Source organism: Harpegnathos saltator, unplaced genomic scaffold (genome assembly GCF_003227715.2).
Source record: "Harpegnathos saltator strain DR-91 unplaced genomic scaffold, Hsal_v8.6 scaffold815, whole genome shotgun sequence".
NCBI lineage: Eukaryota > Metazoa > Arthropoda > Insecta > Hymenoptera > Formicidae > Harpegnathos > Harpegnathos saltator.
The window spans coordinates 1-16,212 of record NW_020230666.1 but is presented as its reverse complement, the minus strand read 5'-3'; the positions used below and the strand labels follow the sequence as shown (position 1 = coordinate 16,212).

The 16,212-nt window shown below is 32.5% G+C and overlaps 2 protein-coding genes and 1 pseudogene across 2 annotated transcripts; 1 reads left to right on the top strand and 2 right to left on the bottom strand.

Annotated features, from left to right (window-relative positions):
* Positions 1 to 996: 996 nt before the first annotated feature.
* On the bottom strand, positions 997 to 2,865 carry LOC112590459 (DDRGK domain-containing protein 1-like; annotated as a pseudogene).
* A 10,931-nt stretch (positions 2,866 to 13,796) lies between these two features.
* On the bottom strand, positions 13,797 to 14,835 carry LOC112590458 (uncharacterized). The gene is made up of 3 exons (XM_025306942.1): positions 14,728 to 14,835; positions 13,979 to 14,491; positions 13,797 to 13,834 (listed from the first exon to the last, which is right to left on the bottom strand). Exons 1-2 carry the CDS (start codon positions 14,758 to 14,760, stop codon positions 14,087 to 14,089), a joined length of 438 nt encoding a protein of 145 aa, XP_025162727.1. The 5' UTR covers positions 14,761 to 14,835; the 3' UTR covers positions 13,797 to 13,834; positions 13,979 to 14,086.
* A 970-nt stretch (positions 14,836 to 15,805) lies between these two features.
* LOC112590460 (uncharacterized) lies at positions 15,806 to 16,182 on the top strand (the record flags this gene model as incomplete). The annotated part of the gene is made up of 2 exons (XM_025306943.1): positions 15,806 to 15,935; positions 16,022 to 16,182. Coding segments are annotated over exons 1-2 (291 nt in total), but the record flags the coding sequence as incomplete, so codon positions are not given.
* Between the last annotated feature and the right edge of the window lie 30 nt (positions 16,183 to 16,212).

The following is a 16,212-nucleotide window of genomic DNA, read 5'->3' as shown; positions in this document are numbered from 1 at the left end:
ACACACACACAAGGCATTCTCAATCAAAGAAATGGTCATGTTTGGTCACGTGAAAATCCTCGAGCAACTCGTGAACACATTTCCAATACAGTTTTAAGTGCAATATGTGGTTAGGAATAATGTATTATACTTTAATTGGACCCCATTTTCTACCAGATCATTTGAATGCGAACGGATATCTGGAATTTTTTAACAATGATTTTTACGATCTTTTGGAAAATATTTCTTTAAACATCAGAATGAACTCTTTGTTCAACTGGACGGCTGTCCTGCTCACTATGGCAGAGGTCCCCGACAATGGCTTAATGTTCATTTTCTCGGAAGATAGATCGGTCGTGTTAGACCTGTGGCTTGGCCTCCGCGTTCACCCCATTAGATTTAACCCTATTAGATTTTTTGTATGAGGTGTTTTAAAACAAAAAGTATATGAAGTGGACTGTTAAATGAGCTTCAATCATTACAACAGAGAATAATACATGTGTGCAATGAAATTTCAATTGCACAATATCAGTCAGCCACTCTTTCTATTATTGATAGATGCTTGATGATAGATATCTCTGCACTGGAAGTCATCATTTTGAATAAAATATTTAATAATTACGTTAAATTGTGATTATTATGTTGAAATTACGTTAATTACTGTGAAGCAATAAAGAGGATAAATCAAATTATTTCGATATTATTCACTCCTATAGTTCAAAACTTCAATATCTCTTCAAGAAGTATTTGCGAGCAAACTTCCAGATAAAATATTTGTTTGTTTTGAGATCCCAAATTCATATTTTAAGTTTGGCTATTTAATCCGGAAACACCCTGTGTGTATATATATATATATATATATATATATATTCATACACATTATGTCCTTTCATATGAAAAATTATCATAAATTTATGTTAATAAAAAGAGATACAGATTTTCTCGTAGCAAATTTTAATTATATTCACATCATTCAACAGCATTGTAATCGATATGTATACATGTAGAAACTTATAATTATTATCAATCTGATTACTTAGCTAGCAGAAATGCCTCAACTTTTTACAGGCGCTAAACTAATTAAATTATTCGAATTCTCAACTAATTCAGCAATACTGACCCTACCACGCTGTTGCACAAATTTAACAACCGTCTGGAGTTCATTCTCTGAAATATAAATAAATTTTCCTCTGTCATCAATTACTCCAGTTAACCTATCACAAGCTCGCAATTCTTGAATTCTCTCTATTACATTAGATGTCTTGAGGCCAAAATGTGCAGCTAAATCCTCCAAGATCAATACCTTATTCTGTTTTATATATTGGATAAATTTTTGCAACAAGTTCTCCTTGTCTTCCTTGTTTTCCTCATGATAACCTTCCTCTTCTACGCTGAATGCTTCTTTTATTCTCAAATATTCTTCGTACTCTCTTTTCTCTTCTCCTCTCTGGCTTTTCTTTCTTCCTCCTCCATTCGTAATCTCTCCGCAAGTTCTTTCTCAGCCTGTTTATCCTTCTCCTCTCGAACAAGCTGTTCTCGCTTCTTACGTTCCTCCCTGTCTCGTTCTGCCGCTTCTCTCTGCAATTTCTTCTCCGCTTTGGCTGCCAACTTGGCTCGCTTCTTCGCCCCTATCTTATAATCCGGTAATTCTGTTTTGTCATCTGTATTGTCATTATCTTCGTCAACTATTCGATTGTCCTCATCATGTTGTTGACGATTAATGTTTCCTTGCATACGATGCCTAGCATTTCTAACACCGGCTGCTCTTCTTACCGGTTGACCCAGCGCCGCAGTATCTTGAATATCAGTTTGCTTCCTTCGAGCACCTAAATAACAAAATATAAATTTGTTTTTCTTTGCTTGTGTATGTATGTAGGAACGCATAACGATTGTTCGCAGAAACGATGTTACTTTGGAAAATTTGTCACTTAAAATTGTAAGCAATACAAGTCATTGGCATAAAAAATATTCAATTCAAACGAAACTGGCAGTGAATTACGTTCAACTGCCATTCGAAGCAAGTGATATCATGGTTCACGCAATGTAATATTTGAATCGGTTTCCGAGTTGGTGGATTCACGTACAACATGGATTCATATTCGGCGTTTCGTGAACATTTCAGTTCTCCCCTTGAGGGAGAGAAATAAGCTGAAAACGAATCCACGGTGAACGCAGATATCAACTTGAAAAGCAAAAGAAGTATATGCTATGTACAGCTATTTTGAAAATAAGTTTATAGGTTATAAGAAAAAGGAGCAATGGGTGCGAAACAACATGTATATGATACGTAAATCAATATACACCCAATATCGTATTCGACTGATGAAAAGAAGGCTGTCGTGAAACAGCAGCATACCGGTTCTGTGTCGCAGAAGGACAGTGCATATAACAATCAGGGCAACGATGACCGAAGTGGCAAATATCAATAATGTCACATCCATGTTCACTAGTTGCTGATACAATTTTGATAAGTGAGAAGAATAGAACCGCCCGCCTTTCAGTTGCACTCGCTATTTTTTCATAATCACTTTTAACAATGAATGAATATAAATGAATATCGTTATATCGCCTTTTTGCGGCCGTTTTGTTACAGTTCAGTTCGGTACGGTATATGGCTTTAGGTAGAAAGGTGTACCCATAGACATGGTAAGAATAGACTGCGCGTGTACTCTTGTGAGGACTGAAGATCAGGTAGAAAGAGACAGAAAGCAAGTGCCGAGTATCTTTCTTTCTCTGCTCACGCATGCACAGTGATGCGTAGTAATATATAACGTGTTATATACATGATGTTAGGTTAAGAAAAGTTGTGTAATGTTAAATAAAACCGTTTAAAATTTAGAGATAAATGTGTTTCAACTATTATAAACTACGTGTAAACATTTATGTTGAAACGATTAAATATTTTATACATGAATATGTGTGGAAAAGTTGTAATAAAAATATCAATATTACAAAGTAATATAATCTTTATTAAAAAAATATATATATATTTTTATATAAGTTGTTGTTTATTTATTGATTTTTGAACAAGGTTATTTTATTATTTTTCATCCGAACTCGTTGTATCGAATCTGCGAATGATGTACTTTCATGTTTTAAAATTAAATTAAAAAATGTTTTCAAAATTAATTTAATTATTTGGTTTCGGTGATCAAAAAGTGGACTTTGATCGAATATATGATTATTATAGTCAAATATATGCACAGGAATGGAGCGTACAGCCTCACATATGAGATGTGCAAGAATATTTTTATTTGTAAATAGTCTATGTTGATTACATCGTACTATTTTATATGCTATCTTACATATCGTAATCACATCATTTGATGCTTCACATAGGTTGCCTCGATCCTTTATCTGTATAAGTTTACTGGTACGCTCTATATTCAACTGTTTATATGTATTATTTGAAAGTAATTGCTTGCATTCTGAACAATTAATTCTTTTCATAATAGTTTTAGCAACATATCCTGATATGTAAGCAATGATTTCTTCAGCATATTCATTAACTTTTTTATCATGTAATACATAATTATGTTCAATAAAGATAAGATCTGAAGGTTCGTCTTCTAAAGATCTTTCTTCTAAAATAGTATCTTTGTTTTGTTCTACATGTTCGTTAATTGTCTGTATATCATTCGTAGATTCATGTGAAAGTGTTAGCAATACAGTATCATCTTGTGGAATGCAATTAGCATTCAATGAGACTGACACATTCGCTAAATGCAATATCTTTCTATATGACACCTTAAATTGCTTTACGCTAGGATTATTATTCCAACCATGCATTCTTCTAATCAATGAAAAAAAAGTTTCGATATGGTCCTGTGATAATTTATAAGTAAGAAGAAAGTTTATTGCATTTACATTAAATAATTCTTCTGCTAATGCAATAACGTTCTGCAAATTAATTATAAATCCAATGAAACCTGTTTTGAGGATGCTTTGTAATACGGGAACATCATTTATTGTTAAGGAAGCAATGTAATGCATAAAAGTTTTAGCTTTATCTTTAATAGTACATAATGTATTTCTTGTTATTGCATGTTTATTTTCAGTTTTATTGTATATGTTACGTGAATTTAAGATATCAAATATGTCATTGAAAGTTTTACAAAATGTTGCAGTAGTTGAAGCTCCTATAAATCTTGGTTCTTTTAATTCATATTCTAAAAACGTCAATGCATCAGCCACAGAATTACTTAATGTTTGTGCTGCTAGATTAACTTTCATCTTTTCATTAAAAAACTGTGTATGCCTTTTTCGCATTTTATTGGCAACATGTAATTTTTCCACAGTTTGCACATTTACTAATTCTTTCAGAAAGTTCCAACTTATTACATTTTTGTCTTTATCTTTAATAACCCCTTTACTAATTGCATTCCTCAAGCTTCAACATGTGACATGCATCATAAAAAATATAAATATTTTTAGATTTGTCAATAGGATACTTAAAATATGGAACAATATGTTCAAAATTGACGTGTTTTAACTGTGCGCCTAGTATCTCGCATATTGCAATATTAGAAGTTGCTCCATCAAATGTAATACTAACAACGTAAATTGCTTTTTCATGGAGAATACTTAAAATGTTATTTAACAAATTTGCTTTTTCCTTATCATTTAATGCCTCGATAACATAAAATGCAATTGGGATTTTAAAATGATCATTTATGCACACTAACATAAAAAGAAGGATATGGGTAGCAAGTGGCAGACTATCAGACTTACTATCTTTAATACCCGTTTCAATAAAATCGTGTAATTCTTTGCCGTCCCAATCAACTTTTTTCTTAATATTCATTTCATCAAAAGTTATATTGAAAACTAAGTGTTTTCCTTTCTCTCTAGCATTTTGCACCTTATCGAGTTTAGTTTTAAACGATTGTTCAGATATACCGAAATTGCTACAAATTGTCTGCGTCCACATGCGCAGTGTACTGCGGTGAGGTAAACTTTTTAAAAACATTTTTCTTACATACAAATATGCTGCAGGCGAATGAAAATGTAACGTGCATGCAAAACTTTTTAAACTTTCGGGGAACGACTTTTTTCGCTTCTTATTTAACATTGTAAGTAGCAACTGTTGCATAACAGGTGACAATATATCCTAAATAAAGAAAAAGGAAGTACAAAATATAGATGTAATAACAGAAGAAATCAAGGAGACAAATGGTTGTACGCATAGACATATACATAATAACTTATTTAGAACGAAGATATAACATCATTAGTGCATTTGTAGATTTGTAGATTGAGAGGGTATATGTATACGCACAACATTTGTTATATCATATTTTTAACATGATGTAGAAATCAAGTATTGTTCTATCATTTGCTTCATTAGCATGGACCTTTCTATAAGAGTCAATATTATGATGAAGTCACATTGTGATTGGAGAGTTATCATGAACTTTTTTATAAAAGAATAAACATTGTGGACAATGTGAATTTCAAATCTTTCTGCGAATGGAAAATAGCTAAACTCAACTTACTTTGACTGCATCTATACCATTATTTGTTATAAAGTTTTTACTTTTCAGGTCCTGAAGCAAATCTTTATAAGTTAAAACTTTCTTCTGCATAAGGTTTTTCTTTTGCCACATACTTTTTGTTTCATTTCGAATATATGACACATATCTTACAAACTGCTCCCATTTTGCATCAGACACAAAATCTGTTTTACGGAAGCATTTTGTAGCATGTTTAGAAGTGTTTACAAATATTTTTTTAATTTTTGAGTTTCTAAAATTCTCTTGCTATAATTTCCTGAAAATAAAATTTTGATAATTTATAATTTATTGAAATAATACTCGATAGGAAAAATTATTTAAATCTTTAGATATCTCACTTTTTTCTACTGTGATTATTACTGTGGTTGCTATGGATATTTATGTTATTAACATCTTCTGCTACATGTGTACGTATATCTGTATCTGTGTCCGTAATGGAATTCTTACTCGTATTTTGACTATAAAACAAAAAATATTCACATACATTAATGTTTTATCTTATATATTACGATAACTTTATTTTCCCTTTTGGTGTATATCTTAGTGTATCTTTAGTGTTTCTTACCTATTTCTTTCATTGTCTATGTCATTATTTTCTGCTGTATTTGTATTTATATCTGTGCTTAAATTGGTATCTGTATCCTTCTCCACATGTTTACTACAAAATAAAATATTTCAATGTAATGGATCTATTGCATCTTCCTGTAAGATTATTACATGTATATTCTTATTTATAATTTAACATTCTCACCAATTTTCTTCCACGAAAATTAATGGAACTGCAGTCTTTCTCAATATTTTATTTTGTTTATATTCATTCATTTCATGATAGTCATTTTTTGTAAAGTGGTCACTGCATATTTTTACTCCTTTGTAAGATACATCACGGCCAATAACGTGAAACAATTTTTTCGCATTTCTTCATTTTTTGGGATTCTGTAAATTTTTTACATATATATTTCACTTATATATATGTGTATATATATTATTAATTACGATATGTTTACATTCATATTGAATACAAATATATTTTTTAAATTACTTATGAAATGATCGTGGATAAAGAGAGTTTTCTTCCACACCACAATACAGCACGCAGTAACTATTTTTTAAATTATTTTATTCCTTGTTTTCTCCGTGAATATGTATATGCTATGGTGCGTCGATGGATTCGATTAACTGTAGTCAACAAAAACTTTTAGCAACACACCAGCACTGACACAACACTGACAGAATAATCAGTTTTTCTTAAATGAAAATGCGAAACGAATGTCCGAGGCATTAGAAGGAAAGTAAAGAAATAAAGCTGCAGAGAAACGCGGACAGAGCAGTTAGAGAAGATCTTCCAATGTGATTCTAACCTTCACGCTACCCTTAATCCTGCTACGTCCGACATGCGCGTGTGATCGCAGGGAAATTAAGCGCGTAACAATACGTTGATACTAACTTTAAATAAATAAAGCAGAGCATCTCCTGAATCGTGCAGCAAATAAACTGGGAACCGACTACACACCTCTTTTCAACCGCATACAGCTGTTTCACTACTCTTTTTCGCTCCCCACTCTTTCCCCACTCCTTTCCTTGTGTGAGAGAGAAAGATAATCGGCACCTATTGTCCGTCTCTTTCTACTTGATCTTCAAGTTTTGGCCCTCACACGCAGTCTATTCTTACTATGTCTATGGGTGTACCCATACGCCATTCTCCTGCCGTTTTGTTACGTGTAATCAATCGAAACCTCAAGGTTCCATTCATATACCATTTGTAACGCGCTTTTCGTTTTACAGGAAAAGATAGTGCCCCAACCAATGAGCTTCAGGCTAATATTATATGCATCGTACGATAAACTCGTCGGACGTTCCAATTGGCTGTAAAATAAAGAATTTCTAAAGCGATGAGAGAAAAAATTGGAAGTCATAGAAACTCGGCTAATCGGAACGTCCGACAAGCTTGTAATATAAAGGCTCGTCTACAATAGCTGTAAAGGCCCATCTACAATGGCTGTAAGAATAAGGGGGTCTATTCCTGAAACGAGGACCCTAGATATCGCATGCGATATCGCATACGATAGCAGAAATGATGGGTGTTTTCCAGCAACGGAACACAGTCATACACTGTGTGACACAGTGTTACACCAGAGAGAAGAATGAGAGCGGCCACCGGCCGCATTTCGGGGGATACGGCTAGACGCATTTTAGAGACGCCATCTGACCAAAATGCGCCTAAACTACGTCCGCTAGGCGCACTTTCACGGTGATAAAAGTAAAATGCGCCTAGGTGCGTGTCCGTACTACTTCCATGCAATGGATAGTAGATTAGAAAAAGACAGACGACAGACAATCGTTCCGTCTTTGTCTCACTACTGAGCGGCGCGCGGCAGTAAACACGAGGCGAGGTAGCGGCGATCTTATCGCTAAGCGAACATCTCTCCGCTTTTCTTTCATCTTTCACGCTCCAGAGACATCAAGAGACGCGGTAGCGTCTCGTGTCAAGGGAACGTGCGAAGCGAGGAATTATTTTTCATGCACGCAAGGTAGCACATGGGAGACTAGACGAGCGTCGACATATTATCTGTTTCTTTTCCGCTCGTCTAGCTTATTGACTGCGTGAGCCGCGAGATTTTTCTCGCTACTCCTATACCTCACTCTTTCTCTCTCTCTCTCGCTCGTTCTTTCTCTCTCTCGCGCACTTGCTCGCTCTTCCTCTCTTCTCGTGTTCTTACGGCTTGGTTAATATTAATTACATGACAATATATATATATAAATAAATGACACATATATAGTGTATATGTATATAAAGAATATTTAGTATTAATGCACAAATAAAGAAGAGAGAATTATAATGAGAGACGAAAAGTTAATAGAAATCCACTCTTAGCCAATATATACATCTTTTAAAAATGATTTGTTATTAAAGTATATGACAGAATAATTTATTTATGCTAATAAATTTAAATTAAAAATTAAATGAAATGTTATTTGTTTTGTAAAAGATATTCCATTGTTACATTTTTCTTTTCGTAGCAAAAATAAATTTAGTCTAGTAAAAGAAGAAATTAGTTTTATTATCATATTTCAATTACGACTTTATTATTTAATTTTACGAATAGATAACGTGCATATTGTTGCTCAACGGAAACCGCGAGAAAATGGTGATCTCCGTCAAAAAATAAATGCAAACTTTTTAATAATATAATAATTTTTTTACGTAAGTGTTTGTTTTTATAGTATAACCTGTTGAATTTTATTAATTATTAATTCAGCATGTTATAGTACAAAAAATATATTTTAATATAAAAATTAATGTAATATTAACTGTTTACATTTGCAAGAAATATGGATAGAACAGGATAGGTTGCAATGATACATAGGAAGAAAAAAGATAGATGGATAAATAGATAGATAGATAGATATAGAGATAGATATAGGTGGATAAATAGATAGACAGATAGATAAATAGATAGATGGATAGATAGATATAGAGAAATAGATAGATAGATAGTTAGATAGTATAGAAAAAAGATAAATAGAAATATAATTATCATTATTATTATTATTAATGTTTTCAGTTTCAAGAGAACATTCGCTTAAACGTAAGTCTTACTTAGGTCCAGTTACGAGTGTTAACACTCGTAAAGTCAGCCGAGTTTTAAACATCTCGTAGAAACAAGTGCTTCAACTCATCAATATAAATGTAGAGGAAAGTAACCGAAACAGCCAAAAACCTCCTACAGAAAGGAAGAGATTTGAGCATAAATTCATATTCAGTAGTTTCGAGACATTAAGTCAATTAGACATTCCATGTTAATGTAAGTTGCATATTAAATAATAATCATTCATTGTTAATCTCTTTTCTGCTTCGCATTTATTTTCGAGCTTTTTGCATTATGTTTCAAATCAGCATGTTAATCTTTGACTTGCGAAAGGAATTGTTCAATTAACAATTGAAACTTAGAGAATGTAATGAAAGGCCATATATCATTGATAATTGATATGAGCAATTTCAATCGGTTCAATCGAAGAGCGTTCCGTTGTGTAGGTTACAATTGGTTATATAGATAATATTTATAATCGTAACATCGTGAAAGATGCCGATGATTGAAAAACGCTAAGATTTAGTTTCATAATTTATTTTAACCGGAGTTTAAGACTTATTGAGACAAACTTGCATAGTCATATTATTCATATGCATAACTGAAGTAGAACAAATAATTATATAAAAGTGAAGATGATGTCAAACTTAAGTTAAAATAATTTTGACGTTATCTTGACCTTTGATGATTATTTGTTCTAGAGAAAGAAACAGATTAATTAAATGTAAAATATGTCTAATATAAAAGGCACGCTTGTACGGATTATGATTGGTTGATTTCCTTGTGCACATCAATGATGCGATTATGTAATTTTGTTGAGATAGGCTTTTAAAGAGTTGTCTTATTGAACCCGACAAAAAATACGTATATTTCGTTAATTTTTTTTGCGGAAGCGAAAAAGATCACATGATTAAAAGATTACGGGTTTTGAGAGTTTGCTTAATGATGTTTGAAGAATATATATACATTTTTCTACAAGTATGTAAGTTTAAAAATATATAAAATATTGCAGTAAAAGCAAAGAGGTTGCAAATAGACGATTCCAAGGAATTTCTAAATGTGTGTGATTTAATTTTACACAATTATTTAAAGTAGCTTTTTATTTTCTATAAGTATAGCTATCGTCTGAACTACAATCGGAACACAAATAATAACATGGTAGCATTTAGAACAAAAATCGTCTATTTCTGGCCTCTCGGTAAAGTTTAATAAAAAATATTAATTATTAATGAATTTGGTTAATTGTAGTTAAAACGGTAAAGAGAAGTCTATTTTATAATGCTGCCAAGTTGCAAGTCGATTGGTCAAATAGTTATTGAGATATCGTGCGTACCGTGGAACCTCCTTGCTTTCACTGCAATATTTTTCATATTTTTAATCTTATATGTAGAAATTTATATACATTCTTTACAAACATCACATTAAACAAACCCTCAAAACAAAAATCCTGTACTCTTAAAGAAACAGGATATTAATCTAAAAAATAGAAACGATCAGAAATAACCGCTCGGTACTTCTAATATTAACGAATTATATTCCGGTTAAAATAATATAAATCGTATAATATATTCCGGTTAATGTAATATAAGTCGTATAATATATTCCGGTTAATATAATATAAGTCGTGAAACTGGACCTAAGTAAGACTTACGTTTAAGCGAATGTTCTCTTGAAACTGAAAACATTAATAATAATAATAATGATAATTATATTTCTATTTATCTTTTTTTCTATACTATCTAACTATCTATCTATCTATTTCTCTATATCTATCTATCCATCTATCTATTTATCTATCTGTCTATCTATTTATCCACCTATATCTATCTCTATATCTATCTATCTATCTATTTATCCATCTATCTTTTTTCTTCCTATGTATCATTGCAACCTATCCTGTTCTATCCATATTTCTTGCAAATGTAAACAGTTAATATTACATTAATTTTTATATTAAAATATATTTTTTGTACTATAACATGCTGAATTAATAATTAATAAAATTCAACAGGTTATACTATAAAAACAAACACTTACGTAAAAAAATTATTATATTATTAAAAAGTTTGCATTTATTTTTTGACGGAGATCACCATTTTCTCGCGGTTTCCGTTGAGCAACAATATGCACGTTATCTATTCGTAAAATTAAATAATAAAGTCGTAATTGAAATATGATAATAAAACTAATTTCTTCTTTTACTAGACTAAATTTATTTTTGCTACGAAAAGAAAAATGTAACAATGGAATATCTTTTACAAAACAATAACATTTCATTTAATTTTAATTTAAATTTATTAGCATAAATAAATTATTCTGTCATATACTTTAATAACAAATCATTTTTAAAAGATGTATATATTGGCTAAGAGTGGATTTCTATTAACTTTTCGTCTCTCATTATAATTCTCTCTTCTTTATTTGTGCATTAATACTAAATATTCTTTATATACATATACACTATATATGTGTCATTTATTTATATATATATATTGTCATGTAATTAATATTAACCAAGCCGTAAGAACACGAGAAGAGAGGAAGAGCGAGCAAGTGCGCGAGAGAGAGAAAGAACGAGCGAGAGAGAGAGAGAAAGAGTGAGGTATAGGAGTAGCGAGAAAAATCTCGCGGCTCACGCAGTCAATAAGCTAGACGAGCGGAAAAGAAACAGATAATATGTCGACGCTCGTCTAGTCTCCCATGTGCTACCTTGCGTGCATGAAAATAATTCCTCGCTTCGCACGTTCCCTTGACACGAGACGCTACCGCGTCTCTTGATGTCTCTGGAGCGTGAAAGATGAAAGAAAAGCGGAGAGATGTTCGCTTAGCGATAAGATCGCCGCTACCTCGCCTCGTGTTTACTGCCGCGCGCCGCTCAGTAGTGAGACAAAGACGGAACGATTGTCTGTCGTCTGTCTTTTTCTAATCTACTATCCATTGCATGGAAGTAGTACGGACACGCACCTAGGCGCATTTTTACTTTTATCACCGTGAAAGTGCGCCTAGCGGACGTAGTTTAGGCGCATTTTGGTCAGATGGCGTCTCTAAAATGCGTCTAGCCGTATCCCCCGAAATGCGGCCGGTGGCCGCTCTCATTCTTCTCTCTGGTTACACAGTGTCGACTTGTAGCTGGAACCACGGGTCTTGAATACAGGTCGGGAAACTCCTACCTTTTTTTTGGTGGTGGGGGTGACTCGCTTAGTGGCGATATTTTTTGGTTCGCCTTCTAACCGCGCACGCCGCTGCGTTGCAAGAACTTTTGTCACGCATGCGCGTTGTAATAAATGTAAAATGAAAAAAGTATATGTATCTTGTTAGCTGAAAAATGTGAATGAGTGGTAGCATGAGATCCTTGCACTCTTACCGTTTTTAGTTCGATTCCGGTTAATGTATTTTTAACAAATATTTTACGAAAAGTAAGAAAATGTGTTATTTAATTATTACGTATTGTAATTATGTAAAAGACATATATTATGTTTACGCGAGCGTTACTTTTGTAGTATCTTACTTAAATTATTGTAACTTATGATAATTTACTCTGCATAAACGGGATTCTATTCAATAAATCCCCGTTTACGCGGAGTGAATTATCGTAAGTTGCGATAATTCGAATAAGTTACTACAGAAGTAACGCTCGCGTAAACATAGTAGTAATAGTACTATCCCGCGATATTCGTAAAGTGAAATAAAATAATAAATCACTCCCGTTGTACATAGAAATAATGTTTATTTATCATATTGAGGTAAATGCAGAGGTAATAAATGTGAATTAATGAAAGATGTGATTACTTTTTGAAATAGCAATCCATTTCCGCTTTTTATTCACAGAGTAAATGTTAACAATTATAATTACATTTATTTATCATGCAATGTTATAAACTTATCGAAATAGTTCATCGATTTGTAAGTTTTGATAATTTTTTTTTCTGTACAAATACTTTTTTCTTCTTTTCATTTTCTTGAAATGTAAACTGTCTCATTCTCATTCGAATGTAATATTGGAGTGTATATGACAGGAGATGTGAGGCATGTGTTTTGCTGAAGTTATTATTTCCATCAACGTATTTTGCATTGTTTTTGGTATATTCAAGGAAACATATTTTTTCTCCAATGTTTCGTCCTGAATATTTGCCAGCTCGTTTTGCTTAGAGATAAACTGATCTTGCAACAAGGCGATTCGAATTTTTGATCGATTTTTCATTCGACGCGTTACGCTCAATTTTTTTCTCAAGGCATTTATTTTCTTAAGATCAATTGGATTTGTGGTTCCCACGACTCTTTTTACTTGATCACGCTTTTTAAAACGTGCCTTTTTTTGCAGCAACGTGTTTTTCAATATTGTGCAACGTTTGCACCTTTTCGTTTTGGTGGTTAATTCACAATCGGTATGATGCCAAACATTGCAAGAAGTTCGATACGCGATGTCTCGTTGAATAAGACATTCTTCAACTGGACCAACTCCTTGACAAACTGGCATGCTTTCGAATTTCGACAAAACGGCATGTAGCGACGTTAACATCGTTCATATTTTGCAAGATCTTAATTTCTTGAATGTCGACCGATTTTCCAAAAATCTTGTAATCAATTGTGCCGTCTACGTCGTCGATTATGACACTTTTGTCTATAATAGGACCATCTGTGTCATTATTGGTCATCAACCATACGTGTGAGAATATCAAATACCGTTTTGTTCCTCTGTACGACTCGGTGAAACTCACGACTTTGGTATTGTGATTAACGAATCTTTGTACGCTAAAACATATAAAATATATATGTAATGATATTATTCGTATTATCAGACCTTAAATCTTATAATCCCTGCAAACGTTCGTACCAATACTATATTTGTTCATTTTTATATATAGTTAATGTAGATACAATAATAGCAACACTTACACGCCATGCTGATACTTTTCATGAGCTTTAGGTCAACCGAGTCCGATATTCTCTCACAATCAGTGAAATCATTTGTTTCTTTTTTGCTTTGCTGGCAATCAATTGCACTCAAATTCTCTGTATTGACATTCGTGCTTTCAGAGAGCAAAAACTCGTCAATATCATCGGCTGTAACAGAGTGTATAATATAATAGCTATTACGAAAATAGCATCATGGAATGGCTGCATACAGTAGGAATCAATTGCTGGATTGCTATTTGAATTCGTGGAATACAATAAAGCATGATAATATTTACTTGTCACATCAACAGACTGTGGAATAGGCAATGTGATTTCGATGGATTTTGATAGTGTACAATGCACGTCTGAGTTAAGCGATCCATTACTCGCAGCATCTACACCCAACTTTTCTTCCTGCAAATCCTCGTCCTTGGAAACTAACGTAGTCGAGGAAAACTCATAGAAAATCGTGGGCACAGCAGATTTAAATAAACGAGTTCGCAGGTACTTAGCCTGAACAAATTACATAAAATCAACTTATACAAATTGGGTATCTGATTTTTAAAGTCTGGAAATCGAGATACACTGAGACTACTATATCTAGCTCTTAATTATCTTTTTTAAATTTCTTTAAACCTCAGGATAAGATTACTAGTCACATAAGTCTTGAATTATAGTGTCAATACATAGATATATTATTAAAATTTCTTTTGACGCGACAGAATATTTTTTTTCATAACTGAGCTTACCTCGGTTACCACGTTTCCTTGTGCATCGCGCATTACGAGCTCCCTTATTATACTTGCTTTATCAAAATGTTTTTCACATACGCATTGGTTGGGTTTCAGGTCCTTTATGCCAGGATTGCAGATATCCATTTTTTACGCAATTCGTCGCATTTTGGCACTTTAAAAACTGAACACTTCACTGCGACACTTTTGCATCCAGTCTTGCATTTCGGCACGACACAATACTTTGTCATTGTTAATTCACTACGACTTTGTGCGCTTGTTACACTGTATTTCGCTGGGTAAACCCAAGTTTGCAATGACCAAATTGCGATAACCTTCTATATAAATTATCATTAACTCCGCAATGACAGCCGCTCACGAAGTTAGCGCAGCGAGATAGCACTCTTAACTTACAGCGCTCCAAGTGGTGATAGTGTCAACTAAAAATGCCTTCACTAAGCGGGTCACCCCCTCCATAGGAGTTTCCCGACCTGTATTCAAGACCGTGGCTGGAACGCTGCTTAGCTTTTTCTTTCACCGTTAGAGTGCAGGGCAGTTACTTTATATATCTTGTTACTAGTTTGCAATGCAAACAGACATATGTCAATAATTTAAAAATAATAATCTAAATCGTTACAAGATACTTTCTTATAAAGTTATATAAAGGTTAGTGTTTTTAACAAAATTTTCTTATAAATTAGCTTATTTATCAAATATATAGAAGAGAATGATTAAAAAATCTTATTAAATTATGTACATTAAATTATTATGGAAAAGTAATCAATTAAAAAATATATTTTTTATAATACTATTTTTAATATTAATTAATATAACATGTTTTATTTTATTTTTCACTTTATTTAATTTTATATTATTAAAAAAAATTAATAGTTTATTAATTAATTAAGTAATTTTATATAGATGAATGGGAAGGAAAAGATAGTTATTAATCTTGTACTGAGAGTATGATAAACACCAGTGCAAGCGCAGAAGACTCAAGCAACAGTGAAATAGACTGGAACAATAGTAGTCTTTCAATTGATGATACATCTTTCAGTAGTGAGAAAAACGATGGTTATTTATTATTGTTTCTTTAATGAAATATTTAATCAGTGGGTGTAAAAGACATCGAGTTGAAGATTATCTTCATGTTGTGGATAGTTGGACAGATTTAGAATTTAAAGAGCACTTGCGAATTAAGCGTAATTTAGCAATTCGATTAATAGGTAATATTCATTTTAAATATCAAATAATTTATATTTTTAAACATGATTTTATAATATTTAAAACGTATAATTCTTATATATTCTAGATGAATTGCATGAAAGTGGATTTATTCCTTCTCATTCGTTTGGAGTGAGACCAATTGAAGCGAAACTCAGCTTTCTTATATTTTTGTGGCACTTGGCAAATACAGAACCTCTACGAACAATATCAGATAGATTTGACGTTTCAATTTCATCTGTCTTTCGAGTAAATTCGCCGAGTGACAGCTTGGATATT

Excerpts from the sequence above, each read along its gene's own strand:
- LOC112590458 (XM_025306942.1), bottom strand. The coding sequence starts at position 14,760 with ATGCGCGATGCACAAGGAAACGTGGTAACCGAG. Across the intron at positions 14,492-14,727 it reads AAGGAAACGTGGTAACCGAG|GCTAAGTACCTGCGAACTCG; the intron begins GTAAGCTCAGTT and ends TAATTTGTTCAG.